General features: G+C 46.4%; 1 protein-coding gene across 2 annotated transcripts; it reads left to right on the forward strand.

Annotated features, from left to right (window-relative positions):
• Positions 1–121: 121 nt before the first annotated feature.
• Positions 122–16,350, forward strand: Exd1 (exonuclease 3'-5' domain containing 1). Of its 2 annotated transcripts, XM_048332414.1 has the most exons (12): positions 122–244; positions 1,878–2,063; positions 3,329–3,397; positions 4,952–5,009; positions 5,316–5,443; positions 9,358–9,416; positions 11,275–11,361; positions 13,047–13,151; positions 13,237–13,317; positions 14,939–15,079; positions 15,346–15,537; positions 15,697–16,350. In XM_048332414.1, the coding sequence occupies exons 2-12, from the start codon at positions 1,931–1,933 to the stop codon at positions 16,336–16,338; spliced, it is 1,695 nt and encodes a 564-aa protein (XP_048188371.1). In that variant the 5' UTR covers positions 122–244; positions 1,878–1,930; the 3' UTR covers positions 16,339–16,350. The 2 variants fall into 2 exon arrangements, with proteins under 2 accessions (XP_048188371.1, XP_048188372.1); XM_048332415.1 differs by lacking the exons at positions 122–244; positions 1,878–2,063 and adding an exon at positions 3,109–3,150.
• Positions 16,351–27,988: the final 11,638 nt, after the last annotated feature.

Below are 27,988 nucleotides of genomic sequence, written 5' to 3' on the forward strand. Positions count from 1 at the left end.
CGCCGGGAGTTCCAGCGCCTGCGGGAGTCCAGCTGGAGGTAAGCCCCGCCCCCCGGAACCGCGGCCGCCACCGGTCTTAAAGGGGCGATGCCACGGTGGCGCGAGAGCCCGACATTAAAAGGGCAACTCCGTCGACACACCGTTCCCCAACGCGCTAAGCGGCGGCCGGCGGACAACGAAACTAACCGGTTTCCCACAGAGTTCTAGCCCGAGGAACGGCTAGCCCCGCAGGTAGCCAGGGAAGGTGGGGGAAAGACAGGCAAACCGAGGAAGCTCCGCGTGGAGGACCATCCTGGGGCGTGTCCCCTTTTAGGAGCTGCGCGCCGGGCCCGGCGTGCTCCGCCCCTCCCCGTGCGCGCCCTCGCAGTGGCCGCCAGGGGGCGCCGGGGAGTCGGCCGCGAGGCCGCGTGCCCATTGGCCGCTCGGGGGACAGCGCCGTCTCGACGGACGACGGGCGGGACGGGCGCACGGCGCCTCCCTCGGGCGCAGCGCCCCGCGGTTCCCACCGCTGCCCTGCCCGGCGGCGGGGCTTCGGTAACCGCCGTCGAGTGGGTTGGAGCGCCCAGAAACCTCTTCCCTCGCCCGCACCGCGTCACTGGCTCCCCGCCCGAGTTGGAGGGACTCCACGCCGCCGCGCTTCCTTGCGGGGTCGGGGCGTCGTCCTGGGTGAAGCCCGACGGGGACGGCTGTGATGGGCTATGCCTGTCCGGCCCAGGACTCGGGAGGTTGGGCTTTCGGGGACTGTGGGTTCAAAGCCAGCCTCAGCCACGTGGAAACTTCCAGCCCCAAGGGAACAAGTGTGTCACACACACACACACGGGGGAGGGGGGGAGGAAAAGGGCCCTTGATTGTCCGGGCAGTGTGTGTGTGTGTGTGTGTGTGTGTAGGAGCTGTGTGGGTGTGGGTGGACTTGAACTCAGGCCTCCCCCACTAGGCCGCTGTGCTCAGCACGAATCCTCCACCACCTGAGCCACAGCTTCGCCCGGTGGCCTTGTGCTGGTTCCTTGGAGGGAAGGGTCCATGAAGAGTTTTCCTAAAGTCCAGGCCGGCTTCGAACGCTGATCCTCAGACCCTGAGTAGCGAGGATTACTGGCCACCAGCCACTGGGCTTAACCTTTATTCCTATAGATGTTCTGTGAAACAGACAGTTTTAAAACCGGTGGCTCACACTTGTGATTCTAGCTACTCAGGAGGCTGACATCCGAGCATGGCTGTTCAGAGCCAACCCAGGCAGGACAGTATGCGTGACTCTTCTCTCCAGTAAACTACTTTGAAATAGCCAGAAGTGGCAGCTATGGCTCAAGTGGTAGAGCACTAGTCTTGAGCACAGAGTGGCTCAGGGACAGACCCAGGCCCTGAGTTCAAGCCCCAGGACTGGCAAAAGAAAAAAACAAAAGCCAGTTTAAAGCTGGACACTAGTGGCTAGGGCCCATTAATCCTAGCTACTCAGGCACTTATCTCCAATTAACTACCAGAAAACTGAAGTGGTCCTGTGGCTCCAAATGGTAGAGGGACTAGCTGTGAGCAAAAGAGCTCCGGAACGGCCTCCAGGCCCTGAGTTCAAGCTCCCTGACCAACAACAACAACAAAGCCAGTTTATTCCGTTTAGCGATGAAAGGAAAAACTAAACTCACGCCCACTTTTTAAACAAATAACCAACCTCAGCTTGCCCAAAGTCATACAGATTTCAGTCTCCTATATGTGGATTAGAATTGGTACTTAGGAAAGCCCTTTTCTCAGTAGTGTTCTGAAAGGATGAACAACATCTGAATTACTCATATTCATATTCTTATCCCTCACAGATAACAGGGAAAGGAAAAATGACCATGCTCCCAAAACAGTCTTTTTTTTAATCGTGAATCTCTTTACTTTTCAAGAGTTTGGATGCCTAAAGAAGAACATTTGTAGACTGCTTTCGGAAGCCAACACCATGGATCCCAGCAGTGACTACCATTTCCTCAGTCAGATTTTGTGGAGGCGAGTGAAGCTCACCTTGGTGTCTGGAGTCTTCGAGGGTGTGCTCCAGCACGTGGATCCCAACAAGATTGTTGTCCTGAAGAAAGGTTTCGTTCTATTTGTCATAATCTTTCAGAACTTAATGACTTGGGATTAGCAAGACATATATAGTAATAACAGGGCCCTGTCCTCAGAACAACAAGAAAAGTCTAATAAGGGTAAAGATAGGCATAGAAGCCAGATGTGGCGGTACTGAAGCTACTTTAGCGGACTGAGGCCTGCATTTGAATCCCAACTGCTTTTCACTCACAGTGCAAAACCGTGAGCTGCTTATCAGATTTTTCTGAACTCCTGATTCCTCTGGAATGGAGATAATGAAATGCCTGCCCCAGGATGGCATTTAATTTTTTTTTTTTAAAGTGGGGTTTGAATTCACGGTTAAGGTGCTGTCCCTGAGCTTTTTCACTCAAGGTGCTTGGTGCTCTGGAGCCAGAGCTCTCCTTCCAGCATCTTGGTGGTTTACTGGAGATAACACTTTCCTGGACCTTCCTGCGCAGACTGACTTCATAGTGAAATTCTCTGATCTCACCCTCCTCAGTGGCGAGGATTCCAGCGTGAGCCACCTGCGCCTGGCTTGTCCCTGAACTTACTATCAACTACCATAGCCGCCTTAGAAGTAATTACCTTTCTTAATTCATTTTTTTCTGGAGTTACATGGAGTAGATGTAAATAGCAATGCTAATAGTCCTTCGGCTCAAGGTCTTAGAATATTCCGAGGAGAACTCTTAGTTCAGTGTCCTGTTGGTGCTCCTTTTGTTTTTCTCTTAGAAGGACCATTGTGCGGTTTGCTTTGGTCTCGATCATCTTTACTTCCAAGCTGAAGCTTTGTGATTTTATTACTGACTCTTCGTTCCTTGAGGAAAATAATTGGGGTTTTGGTTTGGTTGGTTGCATTTGGTGGTGCTGGGGTTTGCACTCAGGGCCTGCCCTCTTCCTCCCCAGCCCCGCCTCCAGCCCCTTTGTGCCCGTGCTGCCGGTTCTCTGTTTGTGCTTTCCCATGTTGCAGAGGACGAGCCCGGGACATCATGCTTCTCCTGGCTCCATCCCGCCACCCCACACCGCTGGGCTCACTGCCCCATGCCACCGAGCGCAGACACTGGTGGAGATGCAAGCTCTTTAGCCTTTTACGCCCAGGTTGGCCCGCAAATCTGATCTCTACCTCCCAAGCAGCTAGAATTAGAGAGCCATTTCCCCCCAGCAATGTGAAGGAAAAAGAACTCAGGTTTCAGAAATGTACGGTTCATCATATTTTCTTAAAGTTTGGGATAAAACTACTCTTGGTTATTAACGGAGTGAATTGCTTCCGTAACAGTGAAGAATGTGGAGAGTGGCCGGAGCACCCCCGGAGTGAAGCTGTTTTTTGGGCATGAGATTATGAATGGTGAGTCTCTGTTCTCTGAATGCTGCCATTGGCAGTGCCGGAGAAACGAAACAAGATGGTGTTTTGCTTTTGACACTGCATTTTTGAGCCATAAAGCTGGAATTTATGGGTTGCTTTTTCTCTTACTGTTTCAGTCGACCCTTCTATACGAGCAGAACAGCCTTACATTGGAAGCATTGTCATTTCCATTGGGAGATACCCAACACCAGGGACACAGTAAAGAGTCAGGAAGCTGAAAAGAGACTGGTGGTCTTATTTGATAAGTTAGTTAAACATCACAGAGCCGGGCACTGGTGGCTCATGCCTATAATCCTAGATACTCAGGATCACAGGTTGGAAGCCAGACTAGGCAGGAAAGGCTGTGAGATGCTTATCTCCAATAAACTACCAGTTAAAAGACAAAGCTGGGAGTAGAGCTGTGGTTCAAATGGTAGAGCACTCGCCTTGAGCGCAAAAGCTCAGGGACAGTGTCTAGGCCCTGAGTTGAAGCTCCACACCCATGTGCATGCGCACACACACACACACACACACCCCATTACAGGTTCACCATCCATTCCCCAGCCCTTTTTTGGAAAGTTAGGAACAAGTGTCTCAGAATCCTGAATTATTATGGAGTTTTAAAAAAAGTTTTACATTTTATTTTTATTAATGTTACTTTTTTGTTTGTCAGTTTTCTTTTTTAAACTGCCTTTTCTAGTCTTCCATTTCTTTTTTTAAATTTATTTATTAATTAAACATAAATTTTTTGATAAGGTGTTGTGCCAAAAGGTAATCTTCCATTTCTGTTCATCTCTTGTTATCTTTGTTTTTTTCCCACCCACAGCGTCCGTTTGTACTATGGATCCATTCAGTTATTACTTTCTTAATTTGCCTAGTATAACCTTTTTTTTTTTTTGCCAGTCCTGGGGCTTGGACTCAGGGCCTGAGCACTGTCCCTGGCTTCTTTTTGCTCAAGGCTAGCACTCTGCCACTTGAGCCACAGCGCCACTTCTGGCCGTTTTCTATATATGTGGTGCTGGGGAATCGAACCCAGGGCTTCATGTATACGAGTCAAGCACTCTTGCCACTAGGCCATGTTCCCAGCTATTATGGATTTTTAGAAACCATACCATGAGTATATACCATTCCCATTGCGTAACCCCCAAATCCGTGATGATTTGAGAGAAAACGTTCCAGAAGCCTGTAGTGTGCAGGAAGGTGCAGTAGGATTGAGAAGAACAAATCTCTAGAGCCAGTGAGAATGGTCACAAGAAAAAAATAAAACAAACAAAACTCAGAACCATATTGATGTAAACTAAAGTGGGGTGGGGGGTGGGGGGTAAATAACAAGATTTCCTAATCCTGCTGCGTGCCACGAAGCTAGGGCCACCATCTTGGGCACGTGCAGTTCTCTGGACAGTCGTTTTTTGCTCTGTTCATTGCTGGCTGGGGAAGGCTTCTGTGCAGTAGCGTTTCGGGTGGTTTGCAGTACATAGTCAAGCTGTACCCAAGGGGCTGGGGTGGACGATGGCTCTCCACACTGAAGCTATTGGAAGCCGTTTGCTTCTTTTTCAGTGGAACTGCTGGATGAAGTGGAGCAAGGCGCGGTGGGGGAAAAGGCATCTTCCCCTAGGTATGGCGGCATCGTTTTCTATGTCACGAGGTTTTCCAGGCGTGCACGGAAGTGAGACTTCACTGTGATCTGCTAGACAGACCCTCGATTCCTAAGATGACCTAGGGAGATAGAAATGAGAAGGAAAGTATGGGCCCCTTCTTGTAGTACCCACAAGCAGATGCTGGACGCAGTGGATGAATGAACCCCAATTTAATGAGTCCTTGCTGTGAAATGAGAGGCAAAATCTGTTTGTAGCCAGTAACCAATAACAAGTTCGCTTCATAGTCGTTGCGTTTTGTTTGTTTGTTTGTTTTGTAAGGATAGTCTTAACACCGAGAGAGACAGGACGGATAACCTGAAAGATGAAGAAGTAAACGTATGCGAACCTGTGTCACCCCCGCCGGAGGCACCAACCACCTCGCTGCTCAGGGACCTCAAATACAGTCCATCAGGTGAGCACTGACACAGCAGATTCTAGGCTTTTTTAGTTTTTCTTCTGTGTGTAGTGGTGGTGTGGGGGGAGCCTGGGCACTGTTCCTGAGCTCCTCTGGCTCAAGGCTAATGCTCTCCCACTTTGAGCCACAACACCACTTCTGGCTTTCTGGCACTTAATTAGAGGTCAGAGTCTCATGACCTTTCCTGCCTGGGCTGGCATTGAACCACGATCCTCAGATCTCATCCCCTTAAGTTGCTGGGATTGTAGGCATGAGCAATTCTAGGCTCTTGACTGGGGCTCAGAACTCCTTGCAGTCGGCAGAGGCTCAGCTGAGCCATTGCTTCTAGGCTCTCAGTTAAGATAAGCATCTTGGGCTGGGGATATGGCCTAGTGGCAAGTGTGCTTCTCTCCTATACATGAAGCCCTGGGTTTGATTCCCCAGCACCACATATACAGAAAACGGCCAGAAGGGGCGCTGTGGCTCAAGTGGCAGAGTGCTAGCCTTGAGCAAAAAGAAGCCAGGGACAGTGCTCAGGCCCTGAGTTCAAGGCCCAGGACTGGCCAAAAAAAATAAAAAGATAAGCATCTTGATTCAGCTGCTTATTTGATATGTAAAGCATGCTTTGTGCTGGGCATTGGGCTCTGCACAAGAGACAGATGTAAATAAGATAAATGAGTAACAGTATTCAATATGCCCATGCCAAAGTATGTGGATAAGGTAGTTTTGCAACTCTAAAGTGTCTGGGACAGCCCTCACTGAGGCTTTTTCTCTTCAGTGTTCTATTTTTTATTGGTGTATATTAACAAAGGAGTTTCATTGTGATATTGCCACCCATACATGTGAATAATGTACTTGGATCAAATTCACTCTCTGTTACTTTTTTTTTTTGGGGGGGGGGGGCAGTCCTGGGCCTTGGACTCAGGGCCTGAGCACTGTCCCTGGCTTCTTTTTGCTCAAGGCTAGCACTCTGCCACTTGAGCCACAGCGCCACTTCTGGCCATTTTCTGTATATGTGGTGCTGGGGAATTGAACCCAGGGCCTCATGTATATGAGGCAAGCTCTCTCGCCACTAGGCCATATCCCCAGCCCTCTCTGTTACTTTCTATCCTTCCTACTTTTTTGTGTGCGTGAGAGATGGTCCTAGGGCTTGAATTCAGGGCCTGAGTGCTATCCCTGAGCTTATAATTATGCTCAAGGCTGATCATCTATGGCTTGAGCCAAAGTTCCACTTCCAGCTTTTTGCTGGTTAATTAGGGATAAGGAGTCTTACGGACTTTCTTACCCAGGAAGGCTTCAAACCACAATCCTCAGCTCTCAACCTCCTGAATAGCTGGGATTACAGACATAGCCACTGTGCCTGGCTCCTCCTCCCTTTCTTCTTCTTCTTCTTCTTCTTTTTTTTTTTTTTTTTTTTGCCAGTCCTGGGGCCTGAACTCAGGGCCTGAGCACTGTCCCTGGCTTCTTTTTGCTCAAGGCTAGCACTATGCCACTTGAGCTTTTCTGTTTATGTGGTACTGAGGAATTGAACCCAGGGCTTCGTGCATGCTAGGCAAGCACTCTACCACTAAGCTACCTTCCCAACCCTCATCTTCCCTTTCTAATATAGTTTTTCAGGAGTGTCATTATTCTCCTTCCATACACCCTTCATCCTCTGCTTTGGCTCTGTCCTCTTAGCAGCTTCCCATCCCCAACTAGTCCCCCACTTTACCCTTGTTTCATTCTTATTTTTAGGATTAGATTCTGCATGTGAGAGAAAACATGCAATACTTGTTTTTCTCAGTCTGGCATATTTTGCTTCTCAGGATCTCCAGTTCCATTTATTTTTCTGGCAAACAGCATAATTTCATTCTTTAGGCATAAATAATAATCCTATATATAATATACGTTATATAGCATATAGCATATAATATATACACATGCGTGCACACGTGCACACGCGTACACAGGTCCTGGGGCCTGAACTCAGGGCCTGAGCGCTGTCCCTGAGCTTTTTCACTCAAGGCTAGCACTCTGCCACTTCAGCCACAGCGCCACTTCCAGCTTTTTTGTGGTTAATTTGAGATAAGCGTCTCATGGACTTTACTACTCAAACCATGATCCTCATATCTTAGATTCTTGAGGAGCTAGGATTATAGGTGTGAGCCACTAGTGCCCAGCTATTATTGCTTGTTTTAATGATGGCTGTCTGACTGAAGTGATATGCAATCTCTATATTGTTTGATTTTTGTTTCCTTTATGGCAAAGAATATTGAACACTTCCTTATGTATTTATTGGCCATTTGTACTTTTTCTGAGAGCTATTTCATTCATTTTCCATTTATTAATTGGATTGTTTATTCTTTTGGTATTTAATTTTTGGAAGTATTTTTTGGCAGTATGAAGTTTGAATTCAGGGCCTTATGTTTGCTAGCTTTTGCACAATGACGAATTACCAAATGGTCATTGTTTGCTTTTTTGTGCATAAGCTTTTTTAAAATTGATTGGGTCCAATCCCATTTGTGATTTCTCCCCTTTGTCTTCTAAACAGTTGGATTCCTATTCAGAAAAACAATACCTACTTGAGTCTGAGGACTCAAGCCTATAATTCTACTTGAGGGGTAGAGATCAGGGGAATGAAGTTTAAAGCTAGCCCAGGTTAAAAAAAAAAAAAAAAAAGTTCATGAGCCAGGCACTGGTGGCTCATGCTTATAATCCTCCTAGCTACTCAGGAGGCTGAGATCTGCGGATCCCCAGTTTGAAGTCAGCCCAAGCAGGAAAGTCTGTGAGACCCTTATTTTCAATAAACTACTCAGAAAAAGTCCTAAGTGGCGCCATGGCTCAAGTGATAGAGTGCTAGCCTCCAGCCAAAGAAGTTGAGGGGCAGGACCCAGGCCTGCCCAGGCTGGTTCAGGCTCCAGAACCAGCACCCACAAAAAAAAGTTCAAGAGATTTTCTGTAAACCAGTGGCTAAGTAGTATTTTTGGTGGTACTGGCTTTGAAGTCAGGGATTCCTGCTTGTTGGGCAAGCCATGCCCCATCCTCTTTAGCCGTAGTTATTTTTCAGATACGATCTTGCTTTTGCCTGGAGCTGACCCACCTCTGTGTCTCACTCCACGTGCTCCAGCACGACTGGCTTGTCCCTTGAAATAGAGTGCCAGTAACTTTTTGCCTGAGCTAGCCAAAAACTGTGAAACGCCTATCTTCTCTCTGAAATAGCTGAGATTATAGTCATTAACCACTGAACATGGTTTCTCTGAGTTTTTCTTTTTGCCAGTCCTGGGGCCTGAACTCAGGGCCTGAGCGCTGTCCCTGAGCTGCTTTTGCTCAAGGCTAGCACTCTGCCACTTGAGCCCCAGCGCCGCTTCCGGCTTTGTCTGTTTATGTGGTGCTGAGGAATCGAACCCAGAGCTTCGTGCTCGCTAGGCAAGCACTCTACCACTAAGTCACATTCCCAGCCCTGATTTTGTTTTAATGTAGGCAGTCTGCTATGAACTTTGCTCTTAGTACTGCCTTTAATATGACCCAAAAGTTTTGGTATGATGTGTTTTCATTCCCATGTTATTGTAGTAATGTTCTTTATTTCTTTGATAAAACACACTAGTCCATGAGATTCCAACAAACTACTCAAAAAAGACTGAATGTGGAACTGTAACTTACGTCTAGAGCACTAGCCTTGAGCTAAGAGGCTCAGAGAGAGAGCATCCTGGCCCTGAGTTCAAGCCCCAGAACAGGCACAAGAAAAAAAATTGATAGGAATCTTGTTTATTAATAATTGCCTAACAAGATGGCAATTATTAGTATGCACTGCATGCCATGAGGACAGTGCCCAGGCCCTGAGTTCAAGCCCCAGGACTGGCAAAAGCAAAAAAAAAAAAAAAGATTAGTAGGAGGAACATTGACATTGTCTTTTCAAGAATGGGAGTGAATGTAATGCCTTCCTTCCCTCATAGAGGAAGAGGAAGTGACATACACAGTCATTGATCAGTTCCAGCAGAAGTTCGGTGCTGCGGTAAGTACTGCTCTCCGCCCTTCCTAGCACTGGCTCCACAGAGGTATCCCGTCTGTCTCCTTGGTTTCTTTTATTGTAAGTTCTGTGGTGGTGTTATTATTAACTTAATGGAATAAATATATGCCCATCTGTTCTAAGGTGTGGAGTAAAACAATCATTGAGCAAAAATTCTCATGTTGGGGCTGGGGATATGGCCTAGTGGCAAAGAGTGCTTACCGTTGTATACATGAAGCCCTGGGTTCGATTCCTCAGCACCACATGTATAGAAAAAACCAGAAGTGGCGCTGTGGCTCAGGTGGGAGAGTGCTAGCCTTGAGCAAAAAGAAGCTCAGGGACAGTGCTCAGGCCCTGAGTCCAAGCCCCAAGACTGGAAAAAAAAAAAAAAAAAGCTTATGTTGTGTGTGAGTGTGTGTGTGTGTGTGTGTGTTTGCCTGCTGGTACTGAGGCTAGCACTCTACCACTTGAGCCATCCTTCCACTGCCTACTTTTTTTTTGGGGGGGGTGGTAATTAGAATTAGTGTTTCACAGTCTTTCCTGCCTGGGCTGGTGTCAAACCTTGGTACATCTCAGCCTCCTCAGTAGCTAGGATTATAGGCATGGGCCATCAATGCCTAGCAAACTATGGGAATAATTGCTATGAAGAAAAACAGAGCGCAGTGAGGAATGCACCGTGTCAGGGAGGTACTATTTTATATGGGACAGACCAAGACAACTCTGGAGAGATGACTTTGGAAAAGGGACTTAGAGCTAGTAAGGGAGTGAGCTATGTGGCTATCTTGCTCCATAAAGAATTTTGAAAGCAGGGTGCCACTGGCTCACGCCTGTAATCCTAGCTACTCAAGAGGCTGAGATCTGAGGATCATGGGTCAGAGTCAGCCCAGACAGGAAAGTCCATGAGACTCTTATCTCCAGTTAACCACCAGAAAAACAGAAATGGTGCTGTGGCTCAAGTAGTAGAGCACTAGCCTTGAGCTGAAGAGCTCAGGGACAGCGCCCAGACCCAGAGTGCAGCAAGCCCCACAACCAACAACAACAAAAAGGAATTTTTAAAATGTAGAATTGGGAAGTACAAAAGGCCTGATAGTGGAAGGTCAGGGAGGTGAAAGAAATAGGTTCACCAAGACAGGAGTCCTGGGCAAGCCAGGGGCTGGGAGGCAAACCAGGTAGTCAACAGTTGGTTGAATTGTCTTCTTTCCTCACCTGGGTGTTATTGTCCTGTATTGGTGTGGAATGGCCATTGTTCTGGTACTCACCACCCATTGCTCTCTCTCAGGCTCTCTGGAAGTCTCCTTTCCCAGCTCTGCTTAAAGCCCTTAATAATTATTATAAGCATTTCCAATCTTACCTGAGATGAAAAGCCAGTTTCAGAGAAAAGTCTGAAATTATCTGATTTAGATTTTTCCATTTGTTTGTTTATGTTGGTTGTGGGGCTTGAACTCTGGGCCTGGGCGCTATCTCTGAGCTTTTCTGCTCAAGGCCAGGGTTCTTCCACTTTGAGTCACAGCTCTTCTTCTGGTTTTCTGGGGGTTAATTGGTGCCCAGCTAGAAAGAACCTTTGAGCCATCTCACCCATCCCTTCCCCGGCGGCTGGCAACCACCAATCTATGTCCTCTCTACAGATTTGCCTGTTACGGCCATTGCACATGAAAAGATTATGGTGATCTCCCTTGACTAGCTTTGTTCATTTAGCGTAAGATTCCCCAAGTTCATCCACCTTGTAGGAAGTTTCAGTATTCCACACAATACTGTTTTGTACTCATCAGATTGGTACACTTCAGGTCCACTTTGTTTGTAGTTGCCATTGGTGATGTCACGACGCCACCGTTTGTCCCCTGCAGCTTCTTCCTTCTCTTTCCAGATGCTCCACATCAAAAAGCAGAGTGTCCTGAGCGTGGCCGCAGAAGGGGCTAACGTGTGCCGCCATGGAAAGCTTTGTTGGCTTCAGGTGAGTAGGTTTTTTTCAAAACTTTTGATGTTGAAATAATTGTAGATTTACCAGTTCTATGTGTGTGTGTGTGTGTGTGTGTGTGTGCGTGTGTGTGCGTGCGTGTGTGTGCGCGTGTGTGCGCGTGCCTGGCCTAGGCCTTGAACTCAGGGCCTGGGCACACTGTCACTGAGCTTTTTTAACTCAAGGCTGGCTCCCTGCCACTTGAGCCACACCTCTGCCTCTGGCTTTTTGATAGTCAATTGGAGATAAGACTTTCCTGCCCAGGCTGCCTTGGAACTACTGACCTCAAGTCTCAGCCTCCCTCCCCAGCTCATTTGATTTTTTTATTTTTTATTTTTTGTCGGTTGTGGGGCTTGAACTCATGGCTTGGCACTATCCCTGAGCTTTTTCACTCAAAGCTAGCATTCTACCACTTTGAGCCACAGTGCCACTTCCAGTCTTCTGGTGGTTAATTGGAGATAAGAGTCTCATGGACTTTCCTGCCCGGGCTGGCTTTGAACCGTGATCCTCAGATCTCAGCCTCCTAAGTCGCTAGGATTACAGGTGTGAGCCACCAGCACCCAGTTCAGTTGATATTTTTTAATTGTCCTCTTTTTTGACAACTACTTTAACTACATGATCTTTTCCAGTTTCTAATATATTTGTTACTCTCCCTTGATTAATCAGTTTTAGAAATTCTTAGAACTTGTGTTAAAGCTGAGTATATTACTCCCTGCTGAACAAGTAGAATTGTTTTCTTTTTCCTCGAACACCTTTTTTGTTTTTCACAGAATTAGTAATGACCTCACACTGGCAAAACTACCCTTCAACTTGCATACCAGTCTGGCTCACAAGTTGTGCTTTACAACCTGCAGGACTAGTTGTAGATGGGGGTGACCCCTTCCCCACCCCAGGTTCAACCCATTTGTTACAGCAGCTCACAGATTCCTGGAAGTACCTTACTTACACTTAACCATATGATTGATAGAAAGGATGTTATAAAGTGGGCACATGAAGAGATATGGAAGAGAGGCATGGAGCAAAACACCAGAGGGGACACCCGGGAACAGTCCTTCAAGCTCAGTCCATTCTGTTTTTAATAGAGGCTTCCTTATGTAGGCATGATTGATTAAATCATGGATGGATCAGTTCAACCTTTGGCCCTCTCTCCTCCTAGAGGAACTAAAAGTTCCACTGTTCTAATCGTGCCTTGATCTTTCCGGTGACCAGCACTTCCCTCCCCTCCCCCCCCCTCAAAGCTCCTTAGCAACACCAGGCATCTCATTAGCATACAAATGATGCTGGAGGGAGACCATATTTGTACTTCAGGATACTGCCGTTAGAATGCCTGGGGTGGAAGTGGCTTAAGTGGGGGCTATTGGCCCTGGAAGTCTCACTCACCTGCTTGTCCTTTTGTTTCCCTGAGAATCTCAATGGCTGTGTCTTGTTGGCGGAAGTGCTGGGTGTTAAACCCATGCTCATCCATTCCATGCTCTGCTCGCCACCACTGGGCCACACCAAGATCATTGCTTTCTTTTTTTTTTTTTAACTTAAGATCAATTTAAACCTGTGTGTCCCTGGGAATCACTGACTATCTCTTGTTTGATCAACTGTGAAGATGTTAAGCATGTATGTCCCACATCTTGTACTCTTGATCCTCATATCTCCTTCAGTTATTTAGCCTGTAATATTGTCTATCATAGGTGGCCACAAATAGCCGCGTATACTTATTTGACATTTTCCTTTTGGGAAGTCGAGCTTTCAACAATGGACTTCAGATGATCCTAGAAGACAAAAGAATTTTAAAGGTGAGTGTAGAAGCAGATTCCCCTGGTAGTAAGAAGGTTAGCAGCCAGGTTCTAATTGTTCTGTCTCCATCTTCTGGCTCCTTAGGTTATCCATGACTGTCGCTGGCTTTCTGATTGCCTCTCTCATCAGTATGGAATCATGCTGAATAACGTCTTCGATACACAAGTATGTTAAGGAGAAGGCTGGATTTGAACCAGTGTATATAAATCTTGGTAGAAAATAATCCTTGTCTGATGAATAATTTGATTGTTTGTACAAACATAAGATGTTTGTATATAAAACATTTGGGGGCTGGGAATATGGCCCAGTGGCAAGAGTGCTTGCCTTGTGTACATGAAGCCCTGGGTTTGATTCCTCAGCACCACATATATAGAAAGTGGCCAGAAGTGGTGCTGTGGCTCAACTGGCAGAGTGCTAGCCTTGAGCAAAAAGAAGCCAGGGACAGTGCTCAGGCCCTGAGTTCAAGGCCCAGGACTGGCACAAAAAAAAATCCAAAAAAAACACTTCCAAAAAGCCCCTTAAAATTATTTTGGAATAAACCAGGCACCAGTGGCTCACGCCACTACTACTAGCTACTCAGGAGGCTAAGATCTGAGGATCACAGTTTGAACCTCGATTGGGCAGAAAAGTCCAATAAACTACTCATAAAATTCAGAAGTGCACAAGTGGTAGAGAGCTAGTCTTGAGCACAAAGAGGCTCAGAGACAGCACCCAGGCTCAGGTCAGGACCGGAAAAAAACAAAAAACGTATATTGGAATATGTTTTCTTCTTAGCTCTAGATTTGTCAAATAAGAAACGACCTATGCTTTATAGCACTCAGGAACTTAAGCAATTTGGGGGAAGACTAAAAATCACATCCCTGCCTTTAGCATATATGCCACTCAAGGCATGTAGGTTATTATGGATTCCTTCCTTCCTTCCTTCCTTTCTTCCTTCCTTCCTTCCTTTCTTCCTTCCTCCCTTCCTTCCCTCCTTCCTTCCTCCCCCTCCCCCCCGCCCTTTGTGCTGGGAAGTAACCTAGGACCTTCCACTTGCTAAGCTTGCTAAGTGCTAACTTTGTTACTGTATGGACTGCTTCTATGCTTTGCTTACTCAAAAATGTAAAAAAAATTGTTTACTGGTGCCCTGGGGCTCCTTTTCTTTAGCATTGATGCATACTAGACAAGCGTTCTACCATTGAGTTGCATACCCAGCCCAATCTGGACTTCCTTACCCAGGCTGGCTTCAACCTCAGATCCTCTGATCTCAGCCTCCTGCGTAGCTAGGATTTCAGGTGCACGCCACCAGCGCCTAGCATCTGCCTCCCTGAAAGGCTACATAATGGACTCCATGTCAGCTTCAGCCACACAGAAACCCCGCCTCAAAATAATAGAAGCATAATAACAAAGCAAATTAAACAAATATAAAGACACTGAACCAGGCACTGGTGGTTCAGCCTGTAATCCAAGCTACTTAGGAGGCTGAGATCTGAGGATCATGGTTCCAAGCCAGCCCCAGAAGGAAAGTTCTGTGAAATTCGTATTTCCAGTTAAACACCAAAAGGCCAGATGTGGAGTTGTGGCTCTTGTGGTAGAGCACTAGCCTAAAGCACACAAAGCTTAGGGACAACACCTGGGCCCTGAGTTCAAGCCCCCAAGCACATGCGCACACACAATTTCTCTCTCTCTCTCTCTCTCTCACACACACACACACAACACACACAAACACTTTAAAATAGTTTGGCCACAAGATAGTGTTCTGTGTGTATGCATTCGACTGGTTAGTTTTCTTTTTCTAATACCACAGGTAGCAGATGTCCTTCAGTTTTCCATGGAAACAGGCGGCTTTCTTCCCAACTGCATCAGCACTTTGCAGGAGAGTTTAGTCAGACACCTTAAAGTTGCCCCTAAACATCTCTCCTTTCTCGAAGAAAGACACAGGCTCCTGGTGAGTATTAAAGGCGTTCCTATTTGAGGGCAGTTTTTTCCAGTGTCTTCTGAACAGCACTAGTGGTGATTTACATAGAGGAGTGGTGGATACCATGTTAGCAGCACACAAGCGTGACAGAATAGTCCTTGTGCCAACGTGTGTGTACCTGCGCGTGTGTGTGCGCGTGCTGAGCGCACATGTTCAGCCAGTAATGTGATCGAGCAACCTTTCAACAGTTACCTTCTCTAAAGTTCATTTACTATTTAAAACAAAATTGTTTCTAGGAAAATCCAGAAGTGTGGTTCATACGGCCTCTTCCACACGCTTTACTGAAAATTTTGGCCCTGGAAGCCACGTACCTTCTCCCCCTGCGCCTGGTACTTCTGGATGAGATGATGTCAGACCTCACCACCCTGGTGGACCGGTACCTGAACACCTATCGGGAGGGGTCAGCAGACCAGCTGGCAGGCACAGAGGTAGGGCATCTCTGTGGGTGTGTCTTCAGGACTCCTTTTCTGCCACTAGAGGGGGTTGTGTGAACACATTTGAACCAATGCCATTGCTTTTCATTATTAGGTAAGGACACTATTCAGAAATGGAGTTCGCATAAACCTATTTTCCTTTTCTTTCCTTAGCCCACGTGTATGGAACTGCCCAAGGAACTACTACAGCTCAGAGACTTCCAGAAGCAGCGCAGGGAGAGAGCGGAAAAAGAATACAGAGTAAATGCACAGGGACTCCTTATAAGGACAGTGCTCCACCCAAAGAAATCGGCCACAGAGAAAGTAGGGAAGGAGGAAAAAACCCAAGGCCTCTTGGTTTGTAAAAATTCTAGGATAGAGAAAGCCCCGAGTTTTATATCTCGTGATTTTCAAAAACATGTGAAGTTGTTGAAAGAATCTAAACAGGCAACGACAAAATCTCATACTGTACTTCCCACGAAAGAAGCAGCAGGCAGGGAGGCCCCCAGGACCACGCTCACGGGCCCCGCCGAGGCCCGGGCGCCGGAGGACCCGAGGGGCCCTCAGGAAGGGGGACCCGCAGGCCCCAAGAGTTCATTTCAGTCAAGTTTTTCTTTGAAAGAAGAGATCGAACAGCTTCTGATGGTGGAAAGTAAGGAGGATTTCACGTGCACAAAAGAAGATGTTTCCGTGTCCCCTCTTGCTCAGGAAACCCGAGTGTCAGAGAGCGAAAGAGCTGTGACTTCCCCACTTCCTCCCTGCCCAGCCTTGGAAAAGACAGATTCCTGGATAAATCCTTCCCTAAGCCAGCCCTGAGTCCAAACCCCAGTCACGTTTACACGCACACACGCGCGCGCGCACACACACTGGTTTGTTTTTTTTTGGCCAGTCCTGGGCCTTGGACTCAGGGCCTGAGCACTGTCCCTGGCTTCCTTTTGCTCAAGGCTAGCACTCTGCCACTTGAGCCACAGCGCCACAGCGCCACTTCTGGCCGTTTTCTGTATATGTGGTGCTGGGGAATTGAACCCAGGGCCTCATGTATACGAGGCAAGCACTCTTGCCACTAGGCCACATCCCCAGCCACACACTGGTTTTTTTCAAAACTCTGCCTTAGGAAACTTGGAGTTTGTTTTGAGGCCGTACAGGTCCCCGGCTCATTTTTCCTCTTATCTTGGGCCTTCTTCAGTGCCTAAGTTTTCCCATGTTGTAGGTTTGTGTTAACTTGGTCACAAGCTTCCAGGAAAATGACATCCACTTGCTTACTCACACATTCCTGATATTTGGTCTAGGATAGGAATGGATAAGTTAAATAATGAAACAAGTAAAATTTCTGATTATGCCTGCAGAAATGTTCACAGTGGCCAAAGTAAATTACTTCTCATAATTTAGGTTTAAATGACTTGCGGAAGGGAAAAAGTATCTTAGGTTTAATATCAGGAAAAATCTAGTTTTTCAACTTGGCGAGGTTTTCTTTTTTGTGCCAGTCCTGGGGCTTGAACTCAGGACCAGGGGGTGTCCATGAGTTTTTGTGCTGAAGGCTAGTGCTCTGCCACTTGAGCCCCAGCTTCCCTTTTGGCTTTTTAGTGGTTAATTGGAAGCTTACAGACTTTCATGCCCAGGCTGCCTTTGAAACATGATCCTCAGATCTCAGCCTCCTGAGTAGCTAGGATTACAGGTGTGAGCCACAGGCGCCTGCTTGGTGAAGTTTTCTTTTCCTTCTTAGACTGGCTAAGAAGGGTTTTTTTGTTTTGTTTTGTTTTGTTTGCCAGTCCTGGGGCTTGAACTCAGGGCCTGGGCACTGTCCTAACCTTCTTTTGCTCAAGGCTAACACTCTGCCACTTGAGCCACATCACCACTTCTGGCTTTTTCTATATATGTGGTGCTGAGAAATCGAATCCAGGGCTTCATGTATATGAGGCGAGCACTCTACCACTAGGCCATATAAAGAGTTTTATAAAACTCTTGATCATTAGTTTTTGTTTTTTTTTTAAAATTTGCTATCTGCAAGTCAGATGTAGTGGCATATCTGTAATCCCAGGACTCTGAAGGCTGAGGATGAGGCAGAAGATACCAAGTTCAAGTTCAAGGCCAGCCTGGCTACAAAGCAAAACCCTATATCTCAAAAACAATAAACAAAAAGAATGATAAACAGAAAATGTCTGGCAACCTCACCCATATATTTTCCTTCTTAAACTATTAACTTTATTCTTGAATTTCAAATGTTTAGTCCGTTCATCAAAATTGTAGCTTTAAGTTTTGTTTCACTTAATTTCCAAAAGTTTTGTCCGTCTTCCTCACAGCAGTGGCTCTGGGCTTCGTTTTAGTAGGGCTGTAAGCTTGAAGGTTCACTTCATTCTGTTTGCCTGAGGTTGGTATGCTTTCTTGGACAAAAAGACATTTATATTGAGCTTCTTTTTTTTTTTTTTTTTCCACTGAGGATTTGCAAGTTGTAAACAGTAACCAATAAACTTGTTTTGGCATTGGGTTATCTCTCCCCTTAATTGGATCAAAGTAGGAAGATACTGGAATGTGTCTGGATTTCTAGGTCAGAGTCTAATTAGAAAACTATATTGAAGAGGCAACATTAACAGTGCACTTTTGTAATCACAGACCTTGGGAGGCTGAGGCAAGAGGATCAAGAGCTACAGTAAATAAATAGTCCTGCCTCTGTTACAGGACTAGGTGACTATCACTCCGTCAGGAAATTTAGGGAAAGCATAAGAAAAGCAACATGCTTGTCTGCACAGCCAATTGTGGGTGCTACTGAAAAGCTGCCGTGCCTTCCTGAATTCAGCACATCCAGAAGGAGGTTAAGATGAAGGTAGGCACAAGGGTCGGTTGCCTTGTCTTAATTAGTCCCTCGTTCAGAAAGTCACTTGAGCAAATGTGGTTGCTGGTTCATCTTGGTGAACACATCTTCAGATTGAGCCAAGAATATGGTTCGTTGACTTTCACTTCAGAAAGTAGTTCCTGTCTATTTCCCGGAATTTATAGTTCCTTTTCCTTTCTTTTCTTTTTTATTGCCAGTCCTGAGGCTTGAACTCAGGGTCTGGGCACTGTCTCTGAGATTTTTTTTCTCCCTCAATGCCATCATTTTACCACTTGAGCCACAGCCACGTGCAGCTTTTTAGTAATTAGTTGGATATGTCTCAGGGACTTTCCTGCCCAAGCTGACTGCATACCATGCTCCTCAGATCTCAGCCTCCCAAACAGCTGGGATTACAGGCGTGAGCTACCAGCACCCGGCCTCCACATTGGACGTTGTTTGCTATGGAAGTATTATTACCGTTATCAACATATATATGTATGTACACATATGTGCTATGGAATGAAATGTAATAAATCATACCTTAAAAGGACTTTCCAATGTGTGACTTTTGGGGATGAGACACACAGATCGGGAGAGGGAGTGGCAGCTCAGCGTCTAAATTATGACTCTATTTAGAAGGGGTGACGCCCCGCACACACTTGTAATCACAGAGTGTGGCCCCAGGTTTGGCTTTTTGGTGGTTCATTGGAGAAAAGAATCTCATGGATTTTCCTTCCTGGGCTGGCTTTGAACCTCCATCTTCACATCTCAGTCTCCTGAGTGGCCAGATTAGCAGGCATGAGTCACCAGCACCCAGGAGCAGATACTTTCTTTGCATTATGCTATTGCTCCCTCACTCAGCTGCAACATGTAGTTTGAGGAGAAAAAAGGAACTTTCTCTGATCTTGCTTGTTTGCCCATGTATTAGTGTACTCTGGGAACCGGGCCCCGTGGTAAAGTGTCAGCCTACTAAACACGACGTCCTGAGTTCAAACTCCCAATACTGAAAAAATGAAAAGGCCAGTGCCTCATGCCTGTAATCATAGCTACTCAGGAGGCAATCTATAAGTAGTTCAAGGCCAGCTGGGGCAAAAAAGTTAATACCCAACCCCATCTCACCTATAAAAAGCTGGGCTCTGTGGTATATGCCTGTCATCCCAGCTAAACAGGAAACATAAATAGAATTGTAGTGCAGGTCAGCCCAGCACAATTGAGACCCTATACGAGAAAGATCTAAAGCTATGCAGGGCCGTGGCTCAAATGGTAAAGTGCCTGCCTACAAAATAATGAGGTTTGGGGCTGGGGATATGGCCTAGTGGCAAAAGTGCTTGCCTCATATGCACAAAGCCCTAGGTTCGATTCCCCAGCACCACATATATACAAAATGGCCAGAAGTGGCGCTGTGGCTCAAGTGGCAGAGTGCTAGCCTTGAGCAAAAAGAAGCCAGGGAAAGTACTCAGGCCCTGAGTTCAAGCCCTAGTACTGGCAAAAAAAAAAAAAAAAAATGAGGCTTGAGTTCAAACAGCAGTACAACCAAAAACAGGAACCTGAGATCTCAAGTATTGAGGTTTGAAGCCAGCCTGGGCAGAGAAGTCTATGAGACTCTATCTCCAAAATAATCAGCAAAAAAGCCAGTCTGAGGTTGTGGCTTACAGTAGTGGAATGCCAGCCAGGTAAGCAAGCCAAGCAAGTGAAAGGCCCTGAGTTCAAATCCCAGTACTACCAGTTTTTTGTTTGTTTTGTTTTTTTCCAGTCCTGGGCGTTGGACTCAGGGCCTGAGCACTGTCCCTGGCGTCTTTTTGCTCAAGACTAGCACTCTGCCACTTGAGCCACAGCACCACTTCTGGCCGTTTTCTATATATGTGGTTCTGGGGAAATGAACCCAGGGCTTCATGTATACTAGTCAAGCACTCTTGCCACGAGGCCATATTCTTAGCCCCTCCTTTTCTTTTCTTTTTGTCATGGGGCTTGAACCTGGGCCTGAGCTCTGTCCATGTCAGCTCAAGGCTAGCTCTCTACTTGAGCCAAACTTCCACTTCCGGTTTTTTGGTGGTTCATTGGAGATATGAGTCTTAGGGACTTTCCTTCCTGGGCTGACTGAATCACGATTCTCAGATCTCAGCCTCCTGAGTAGGATTACAGGTGTGAGCCACCGGCACCAGGCTAAACAATTTCTGAAAAGTACTGACTCCTAATTAAATGAGATTTGGGGGTCTCATCACAATATTCTTTCACTATACCTATTCATATACCTAAAACTTTTCCCACATCCTCCTAGCTTCTATGTCAGTATTTAGAGCTAGCCACAGGTTTGTGCCCTTTTCCAGATTTAGTTTTAAAAAGTCTCTTGAAGGCTCTAGGGCATTTTCAGAATTCTTGGAAAACCCTGGACTCAACGAACTAGAGTTGCCTTTTCAGACGTCACGAACTGTGCTGCCTGTTTCCCCAAAATCTTTGGGAGTCTTGCAACAATCTCCCACAAATGTTCCCTATTCTGCATAATCTGACTCCTAACTCTGGAATTAGAAAGTGAGGCTAAAAGACTTCCCTGAACAAAAAAGCAGAACTGGGAATAGAAGCAATGGTCCTTGGCATCTGGTCTATCCGCAAGTGTCTTTCAACTGTGGGCCCAAAGCCCTGCAGTCGCTGGGCCTCCTGACTTCCTAGGGCCCAGCAGACCCTCCCAGGGCACCGGGGAAGGTCATGCCCCACAAAACCCTCCTCATTCTCACCCAAGTCCCAAGAGCCTGCGCCCCTGAAGGAAACCAGGGAGATGGGAAACAATCAACTCCCCTATCCATAGGGTCTATTGTTTTATTATACCCATCCTTGGGATTGAACTCCCAGCCTGGGAGCTGTCCCTGCACTTGGTTGCTTAAGGCTAGCACTCTTATCACTTCAGCCCCAGCTCTACTTCAGGCTTTTTAGTGGTTAATTGTAGATAAGAGTCTCGAGAACTTGTCTGACTCGGCTGGCTCCAAACCATAATCTTCAGATCTCAGTCTATTGAATACTTTAGGATTATAGTTGTGAACTGCCAGTACCTGGCCCCTCATTTCTTAATTAAATTCATATTTAAATTTCAGATCCTATAGCTTACGCTCTATGAACAAATAACCCCACTTTGTGGACTTGAATACCTTGCTACGTTTTGTAGTGTTTTTCTAACATTTTATTATACAACATATTTACAGCAAAGTCATAAAGTTTACAGTAGACGCCGACATGCCCCTATCCACATTCCACTTACAAGTCTTCTGGGACTTTAACTGAGGTGGTAGAGCACTTAGAGCAAAGCACTTCATTTCTACAGTCTCAACAACCGTTATATAACTATGGACTCCAAGACCAGTTTTCAAAGTAAACTCTTCCCCTTTTTTATATAATTTTTATTTAAAATTCCTTCTGGAAAGAAAAATGAGGGAGGGTGTAATAAATAAGACAAGAAATGTACTCACTACCTTATTATGTAACTGTACCCCCTCTGTACATCACCTTGTCAATAAGATTTAATTTTAAAAAATTCCTTCTAGCTGGGTGCCAGTGGCTTATGCCTGTGATCCTAGCTACCCAGGAGGCTGAGATCTGAGGATCAAAGCCAGCTTGGGCAGGAAAGTCCATGAGACTCTTATCTCCAATTAATCACAGAAAAAGCTGGGAAGTGATTCTGAGGCTCAAGTGGTAGAGCAGTAGCCTTGGGCAAAAGAAGCTGGGGGGAGGGGTGTACAGGGGAGCTGGGAATACGGCTTAGCAGGAGAGTGCTTGCCTAGCATGCATGAAGCCCCGTGTTCAATTCCTCAGAATCACACACACAGAAAAAGCCAGAAGTGGGGCTATGGCTCAAGTGGTGGAGTGCTAGTCTTTAGCACGGAAAGGCTCAGGGACAGTGCCCAGGCCCTGAGTTCAAGCCCTAAGATTGGGGGGGGGGAAAATATGTATATAAATAAAAATAAAATTCCTTGTAATTTTGAGGGGAAGTTTGCTTATCTGAATTTTCTGACTGTCCTCCTGTGTGCCCTGGAGAAGGAATTAATTTCTTCTAAATGATAACTCTGACAGCTGGGCGAGGAGTGTTACTATTTTGCTGAACCACCTTTTTCAGTTATATTACTGCCATGTGCCTGTAGGAAAGGAAATGGACTTTGGAGTGATATACTGTAAATGTGATTGGAGGAAACAAAGGAGGTATTAGAAAAGTAAAGTGAAGCAGAAGACCAAATTGCAAAGAGTGGAAAAATCTTCCTTCACTATGAAAAACGGCCGACAAAAAAAAAAAAAGAAAAAAAGGTGTCAAGGGCTGGGAATGTGGGTTCGTGGTGGAGTGCTTGCCTAGCGCCTAGCACGTATGAAGCCCTGGGTTCAAGTCCTCAGTACCACATACACAGAGAAAACGGGAAGTGGCGCTGTGGCTCAAGTGGTAGAGTGCTAGCCTTGAGCAAAAGAAGCTCAGAGACAGCACCCAGACCCTGATTTCAAGCCCCAGGACTAGCAAAAGTACAAAACACTGTCATGTTGAAATGCCAACATTGTATGACTCACTGCTAATGTTTAAAAGCCAACAGAAATCAACAACCATACATCGATGTACTGTATATCATTGTGTCTCATAATATGACAAGAGTTAAATACTCTATTAGTCATATCTTCCTAAAATGTCAACAATGTGCAATTGTTATTGTCTCACATCTCTATGTGGCAAGTGCTGAATAAATCATTGAAATTAGGGAAGGATGAATGAGAACTTAAATAACTAAATTTCAAAAAATAAAATAAAATCTGGAAATCACCTTAATGCAACTTGGAACTTGACACTTGATGAAATGAAGTAAATATTTATAAAGATAACACATGTGTAAGCATCTAAAGACTGGAAGATTTCTGAGTTTATCAGCAGCAGCACTGAATTGTAGTGAACTTTGCCAGGGGGTTTTCTAGATTACAGATTCCAGGAACAAGAGAAGATACAAAGTGTCAGATGCGCTGAAGTGGGCAACCAGGAAAACACTCTGCTTGGGCATCTTGTGAAATCTCCCTTAGGAAACACATCACAGGGCTTCCAGGTGACCGTGACTGGAAACACTTAGAGGAACAAAGGAGCCATGCTAGGGGCTTTTTTTTTTTTTTTTTTTTTAAGCACAACTTTTCTATTGTGAAATGCAAATTGAAGCTGATACAATGAACATAGGCTTGAAGAAAAATGGAAAGTGAACAGCCAGCTCAGGAAATCGCGCCTTACCAGTACCACAGAATCTCACCTCTCATTCTCCTTTCCTATTCTAACTCCCACCATTCCATCCCCAAAGGTGGCCATTATCCTGATTTTTTTTTTTTTTTTACAAGTTATATCCTTGCTTTTCTTCACTGTATTACCATCTACCTATGAAGTCCACAGCAAAGCAGTTTGGGAAGGGTGTATAGATGAAACGTTGACCTATTCTTTTGACTCTGGAGTCCTTTGTTCAATATTATTTTGTAGTATGTTATGTGTCTTGCTCTCATTCACTTTCTTGCTGTCTGGTGTACAATGACAGGAGACAGTCATGCATAGCTTAACTGTGGACGTAAATTCTGAGAAGTGGGTCAGTAGGTGACTCAATCATGTATAATCATAGTATGACTTACCCAAACATACATGGTATAGGTCCACCCCTCACCAAGGCTTCTGGACCCAAGCTAGTGAGGGAGTCAAGAGGAGATAAATGGGATTGCTGGCCTAGCATGCAGGAAGCACTGGGTTCCATTCCTCAGTACCACATACACAGAAAAAGCCAGAAGTGGTGCTGTGGCTCAAGTGGAAGAGTGCTAGCCTTGAGCAAAAGAAGCTCAGGGACAGTGCTCAGGCCCTGAGTTCAAGGCCCAGGACTGGCCACAAAAAAAAAAAAAAAAAAAAAGAGAGATAAATGAGGCTGCCAGCATAACAGCATACTGCTTTACAACAAAGCAGTTTCTCTTAAGTTGAAGAACTACCCCCTAAAACAATGTGATCTAGGGCAGAGGCCAAACGCCAGGGCTTTGCATGTCAGATCCTGACATTTGCTCTGATAAGCAAATTTTAAAAATGAGTAGTGCTGAAGGGCAGAGAAAGAGATTTGTTACATAGCACAGGCACAGGCCTACTGTAGCCACAGGTGAAAGTAAGCATTTGATCCCATTTCCAGACGATTCTCACAAGCTTTAGGCTTAGAGGACGAGTTGGGGGAAGGAGGTGGGCTCGAGTGCTAAGCAGTCCTTGTCGCATCTGTAGATGGCCCTGTGCCTATGGGTCATTTCAGGACTGGTTAGATGGGATCTGGTCACAACAAAAAGGTCAGAGTCTTGTCAGAGATTAAAATGTTTTTATTGTTATCATAAAAGTGATGTACAGAGGGATTAGTTACCTAAGTCAGGTAAAGAGTACATTTTTCTTTTTTGCCAGTCCTGGGCTTGAGCTCAGGGCCTGGGCACTGTCTCTGAGCTTCTTTTGCTCAAGGCCAGCACTCTACCACTTTGAGCCACAGCGCCGCTTCCAGCTTTCTCTGTGTATGTGGTGCTGAGGAATCAAACCTAGGACGTCATGCATGCTAGGCAAGCACTCTACCATTAAGTCACATTCCCAGACCCAAGAGTACATTTTTGTTGCTGTTTTTTTTGAGCTTGAACTCAGGGCCTGGGTTCTGTCCCAAGCTCTTTTTGCTCAAGGCTAGAGCTCTACCACTTTGAGCCACAGTCCTACTTCTGGTTTTTGAGAGGCTGATTGAAGAATCTCACAGGGATTTTTCTGCCTGGACTATGATCCTTAGGTCTCATTCTCCTGAGTACCTAGGATTATAGGTGTGGGCCACTGGCACTCGACACCAATCCATTTCTTTGATCTTGTTACAAGGTTTTTATCATGAGTACTGTTCTTCATAGAATCAAAGATTGCTACAACTTGACTGCAGAGAACAACACTCAGCAAAGACATACAAAATAGACTCACAGGTGCTAAGCTTTTCTCCTGCTTTTTAGTTCATCCGCCTTTGGACATTTGCAGGTTGAAGTGAGGATCAATGCCTTCTTTTTTTTTTTTTTTTCCTCTTTTGAGTTAATGTCTTTTAGCAAAAGTATTTTCTAAGTACCTGTTTCTAGTTCCTGTGTTTCTGTTCATCTCATTTATCAAAGTAGGATCTGAAGAAGTTGGCAGTCATGAAACCAGTGGATGAATGTTTTTTCCTAAAGCCCCCACAAAAGCTTGCTGCCTCTTGTCCAAGAAGAAGAGCTTCAAGTCCAATCCTGAGCTCTCTGGGGAACATACTCTACAAATGACTAAGAATTCTTTCTTGGAATGTAGTGTGTGTGGGAACTAAGGCTACATGGGACCATATCACCTTCCTTCTCAGTTTTAACATTATTTGCCTAGAAGAAACAGGAGATGGGACTGGGAGTGTGGATTAGCAGTAGAGTGCTTGCCTAGCATGCATGAAGCCCTGGGTTCAATTCCTCAGCACCAAATACACAGAAAATGCCACAAGTGGCGCTGTGGCTCAAGTGGCAGAGTGCTAGCCTTGAGCAAAAAGAAGCCAGGGACAGTACCCAGGCCGAGTTCAAGCCCCAGAAATGGCAAGAAAAAAAAAGATCAAGGCTCCTATAGTAAAAAAAATCACAAAATACGCATTGAAGCAAGATGTTGATGGGGTGCCAGTGGCTCAAGCCTATATAGTTCTACTCAGGAGGCCTTAAGTTTAAGGGGGGGGGGGGGGAAGAGATAGAATGAAACAAAATAAAGGATTGACCTTTTCTTTTTTTGGCCAGTCCTGGGCCTTGAACTCAGGGCCTGAGCACTGTCCCTGGCTTGTTTTTTTTTCTCTGTCACTTGAGCCACAGCGCCACTTCTGGCCTTTTCTATATATATATGTGGTACTGAGTAATGAACCCAGGGCTTCATGTATATGAGGCGAGCACTCTTGCCACTAGGCCATATTCCCAGCCCCAAGGATTGACATTTTGAAGGTCAGGGGGAGAGACTTGCCTTCCAGAAGGCATTAAGACCTATTTGGAAATTGAGCACCCTGAGAGTTGTGGGCAGGAGGGACCATTCTGGGTATTTCCTCCCTGCTGAATGATTTTCCCTTCTGTATGCCTGCTTAAGGGGCAGAGTGGCTACAGCCACCACTTGAGGAGCTTGAGGTTTGGTGCAGCTCTAGGGAGATTGAAGACGTTTAAGGTTACTCATTATTTTTTCTGCTCAGTATCCTGCCAGGTTTTTCTGCTCACTGAACCATGATTTTTGCATCTGCACTAAACAAACTCATTTTAACTAAGTAACACAAGGTTTCTTGGGTCATGAGACCCAATAGGGGTCTTCTATTTATCTTCTCTCTCAAAAAAAGAGAATATGAGAACTTCTTCCCATTTGTTTTGGCTCTTGCAAAACAATTTTTCATATTGCAGGTGGGGCTGGGAATATGGCCTAGTGGCAAGAGTGCTTGCCTCGTAGACCTGAAGTCCTGGGTTCGATTCCCCAGCACCACATATATATGGAAAAAGCCAGAAGTGTCGCTCAAGTGGTAAGAGTGCTAGCATTGAGCAAAAAGAAACCAGGGACAGTGCTCAGGCCCCGAGTCCAAGCCCCAGGGCTGGAAAAAAAAAAAATATTGCGATGTGGTATGATAACTTACGGTGTGATGGGGCCATTTTTATCCTGGGACTAGAGCACACTAAGGCCAAACAACATTGAAGGAGATGATGATGGGGGGGGGGGGGGGAAGGACAATTTTTTTTTCTATTCCATGGGCTCATCCCTGCAAGCAGCCCGCTTCTGAGGGACAGAATCTAACGAGCTATACAACCTGGGAAGAGATGACTGAAGTCGCTCCAGACAGGAGAGTACGAAACCATGCACACACCAAAGACAAAAGGCAAAGCGGGCTCCCCAGTGAAGGCCCAGCGGCCCTCCTCGCTCTCCAGCGGGGCTGGCGACGGGGCGCCCCTGGTTTGGAACCTAGGACACCCAATACAAACAGGGGAAAAAAAAAAATAAGGAGGATCTCGCGCCCGCACCTACCGACTCCACTCCCACGACTCACTCAAAGGCGAGCCCGCCGACCCAGCGCCGGAACTGGGCGAATCCACCCGGCCGGGCGGTCCGGGGAGGTCCCGGGGCCGGCCGAGGCCGGGCCGCTCCCAGGGCCCGCCCCCCGCCCACCCGCGCCGCTGACCCATTGGCGGTCTCACCCGCCCATCTCGGTCGGTACGCGGCGGCCCCGCCCACCCTCGGCCAGCCGGAACAGACCTTGCCAGGATCCTGGGCGATTTCCCTTGACGTTACTTCCTGGAAAAGTAACCTTTCCACGGCGGTTGCAAGCCTGCGGAACTCTCGCGATGTCTGCGTCTGCGAGATCTGCTTGCTCACTCTAGCGATGACATTCTCCTCCTCCTCCCCGCCGCCTTTCGGCAATCTTCGCCAGTCCCAGTCCCGACCAATCTGCACTCAGATGGCATAGATGAGGGTCTCCCCCGCGAACCCCAGTCCGCGCGGGGCGCCGGGCGGCGGCGGCGGGGTACCAGCTGCACAAGGCCGAAGGCAGCGACACGGCGGGGGGCCTCGGGCTGGCTACTGGCGGCGAGCGTGGGCGGGGCGGGGTAAGCCGGCCGAGTAACGGCTCGATTGTTCTGGCCTGGCTATGGCGCCTCTCCTCC

Source organism: Perognathus longimembris, chromosome 23 (genome assembly GCF_023159225.1).
Source record: "Perognathus longimembris pacificus isolate PPM17 chromosome 23, ASM2315922v1, whole genome shotgun sequence".
Classification (NCBI taxonomy): domain Eukaryota; kingdom Metazoa; phylum Chordata; class Mammalia; order Rodentia; family Heteromyidae; genus Perognathus; species Perognathus longimembris.

Excerpts from the sequence above, each read along its gene's own strand:
- Exd1 (XM_048332414.1), top strand. The coding sequence starts at position 1,931 with ATGGATCCCAGCAGTGACTACCATTTCCTCAGTCAGATTTTGTGGAGG. Across the intron at positions 3,398-4,951 it reads TGGGCATGAGATTATGAATG|TGGAACTGCTGGATGAAGTG; the intron begins GTGAGTCTCTGT and ends CTTCTTTTTCAG. Across the intron at positions 15,080-15,345 it reads AAGAAAGACACAGGCTCCTG|GAAAATCCAGAAGTGTGGTT; the intron begins GTGAGTATTAAA and ends AATTGTTTCTAG.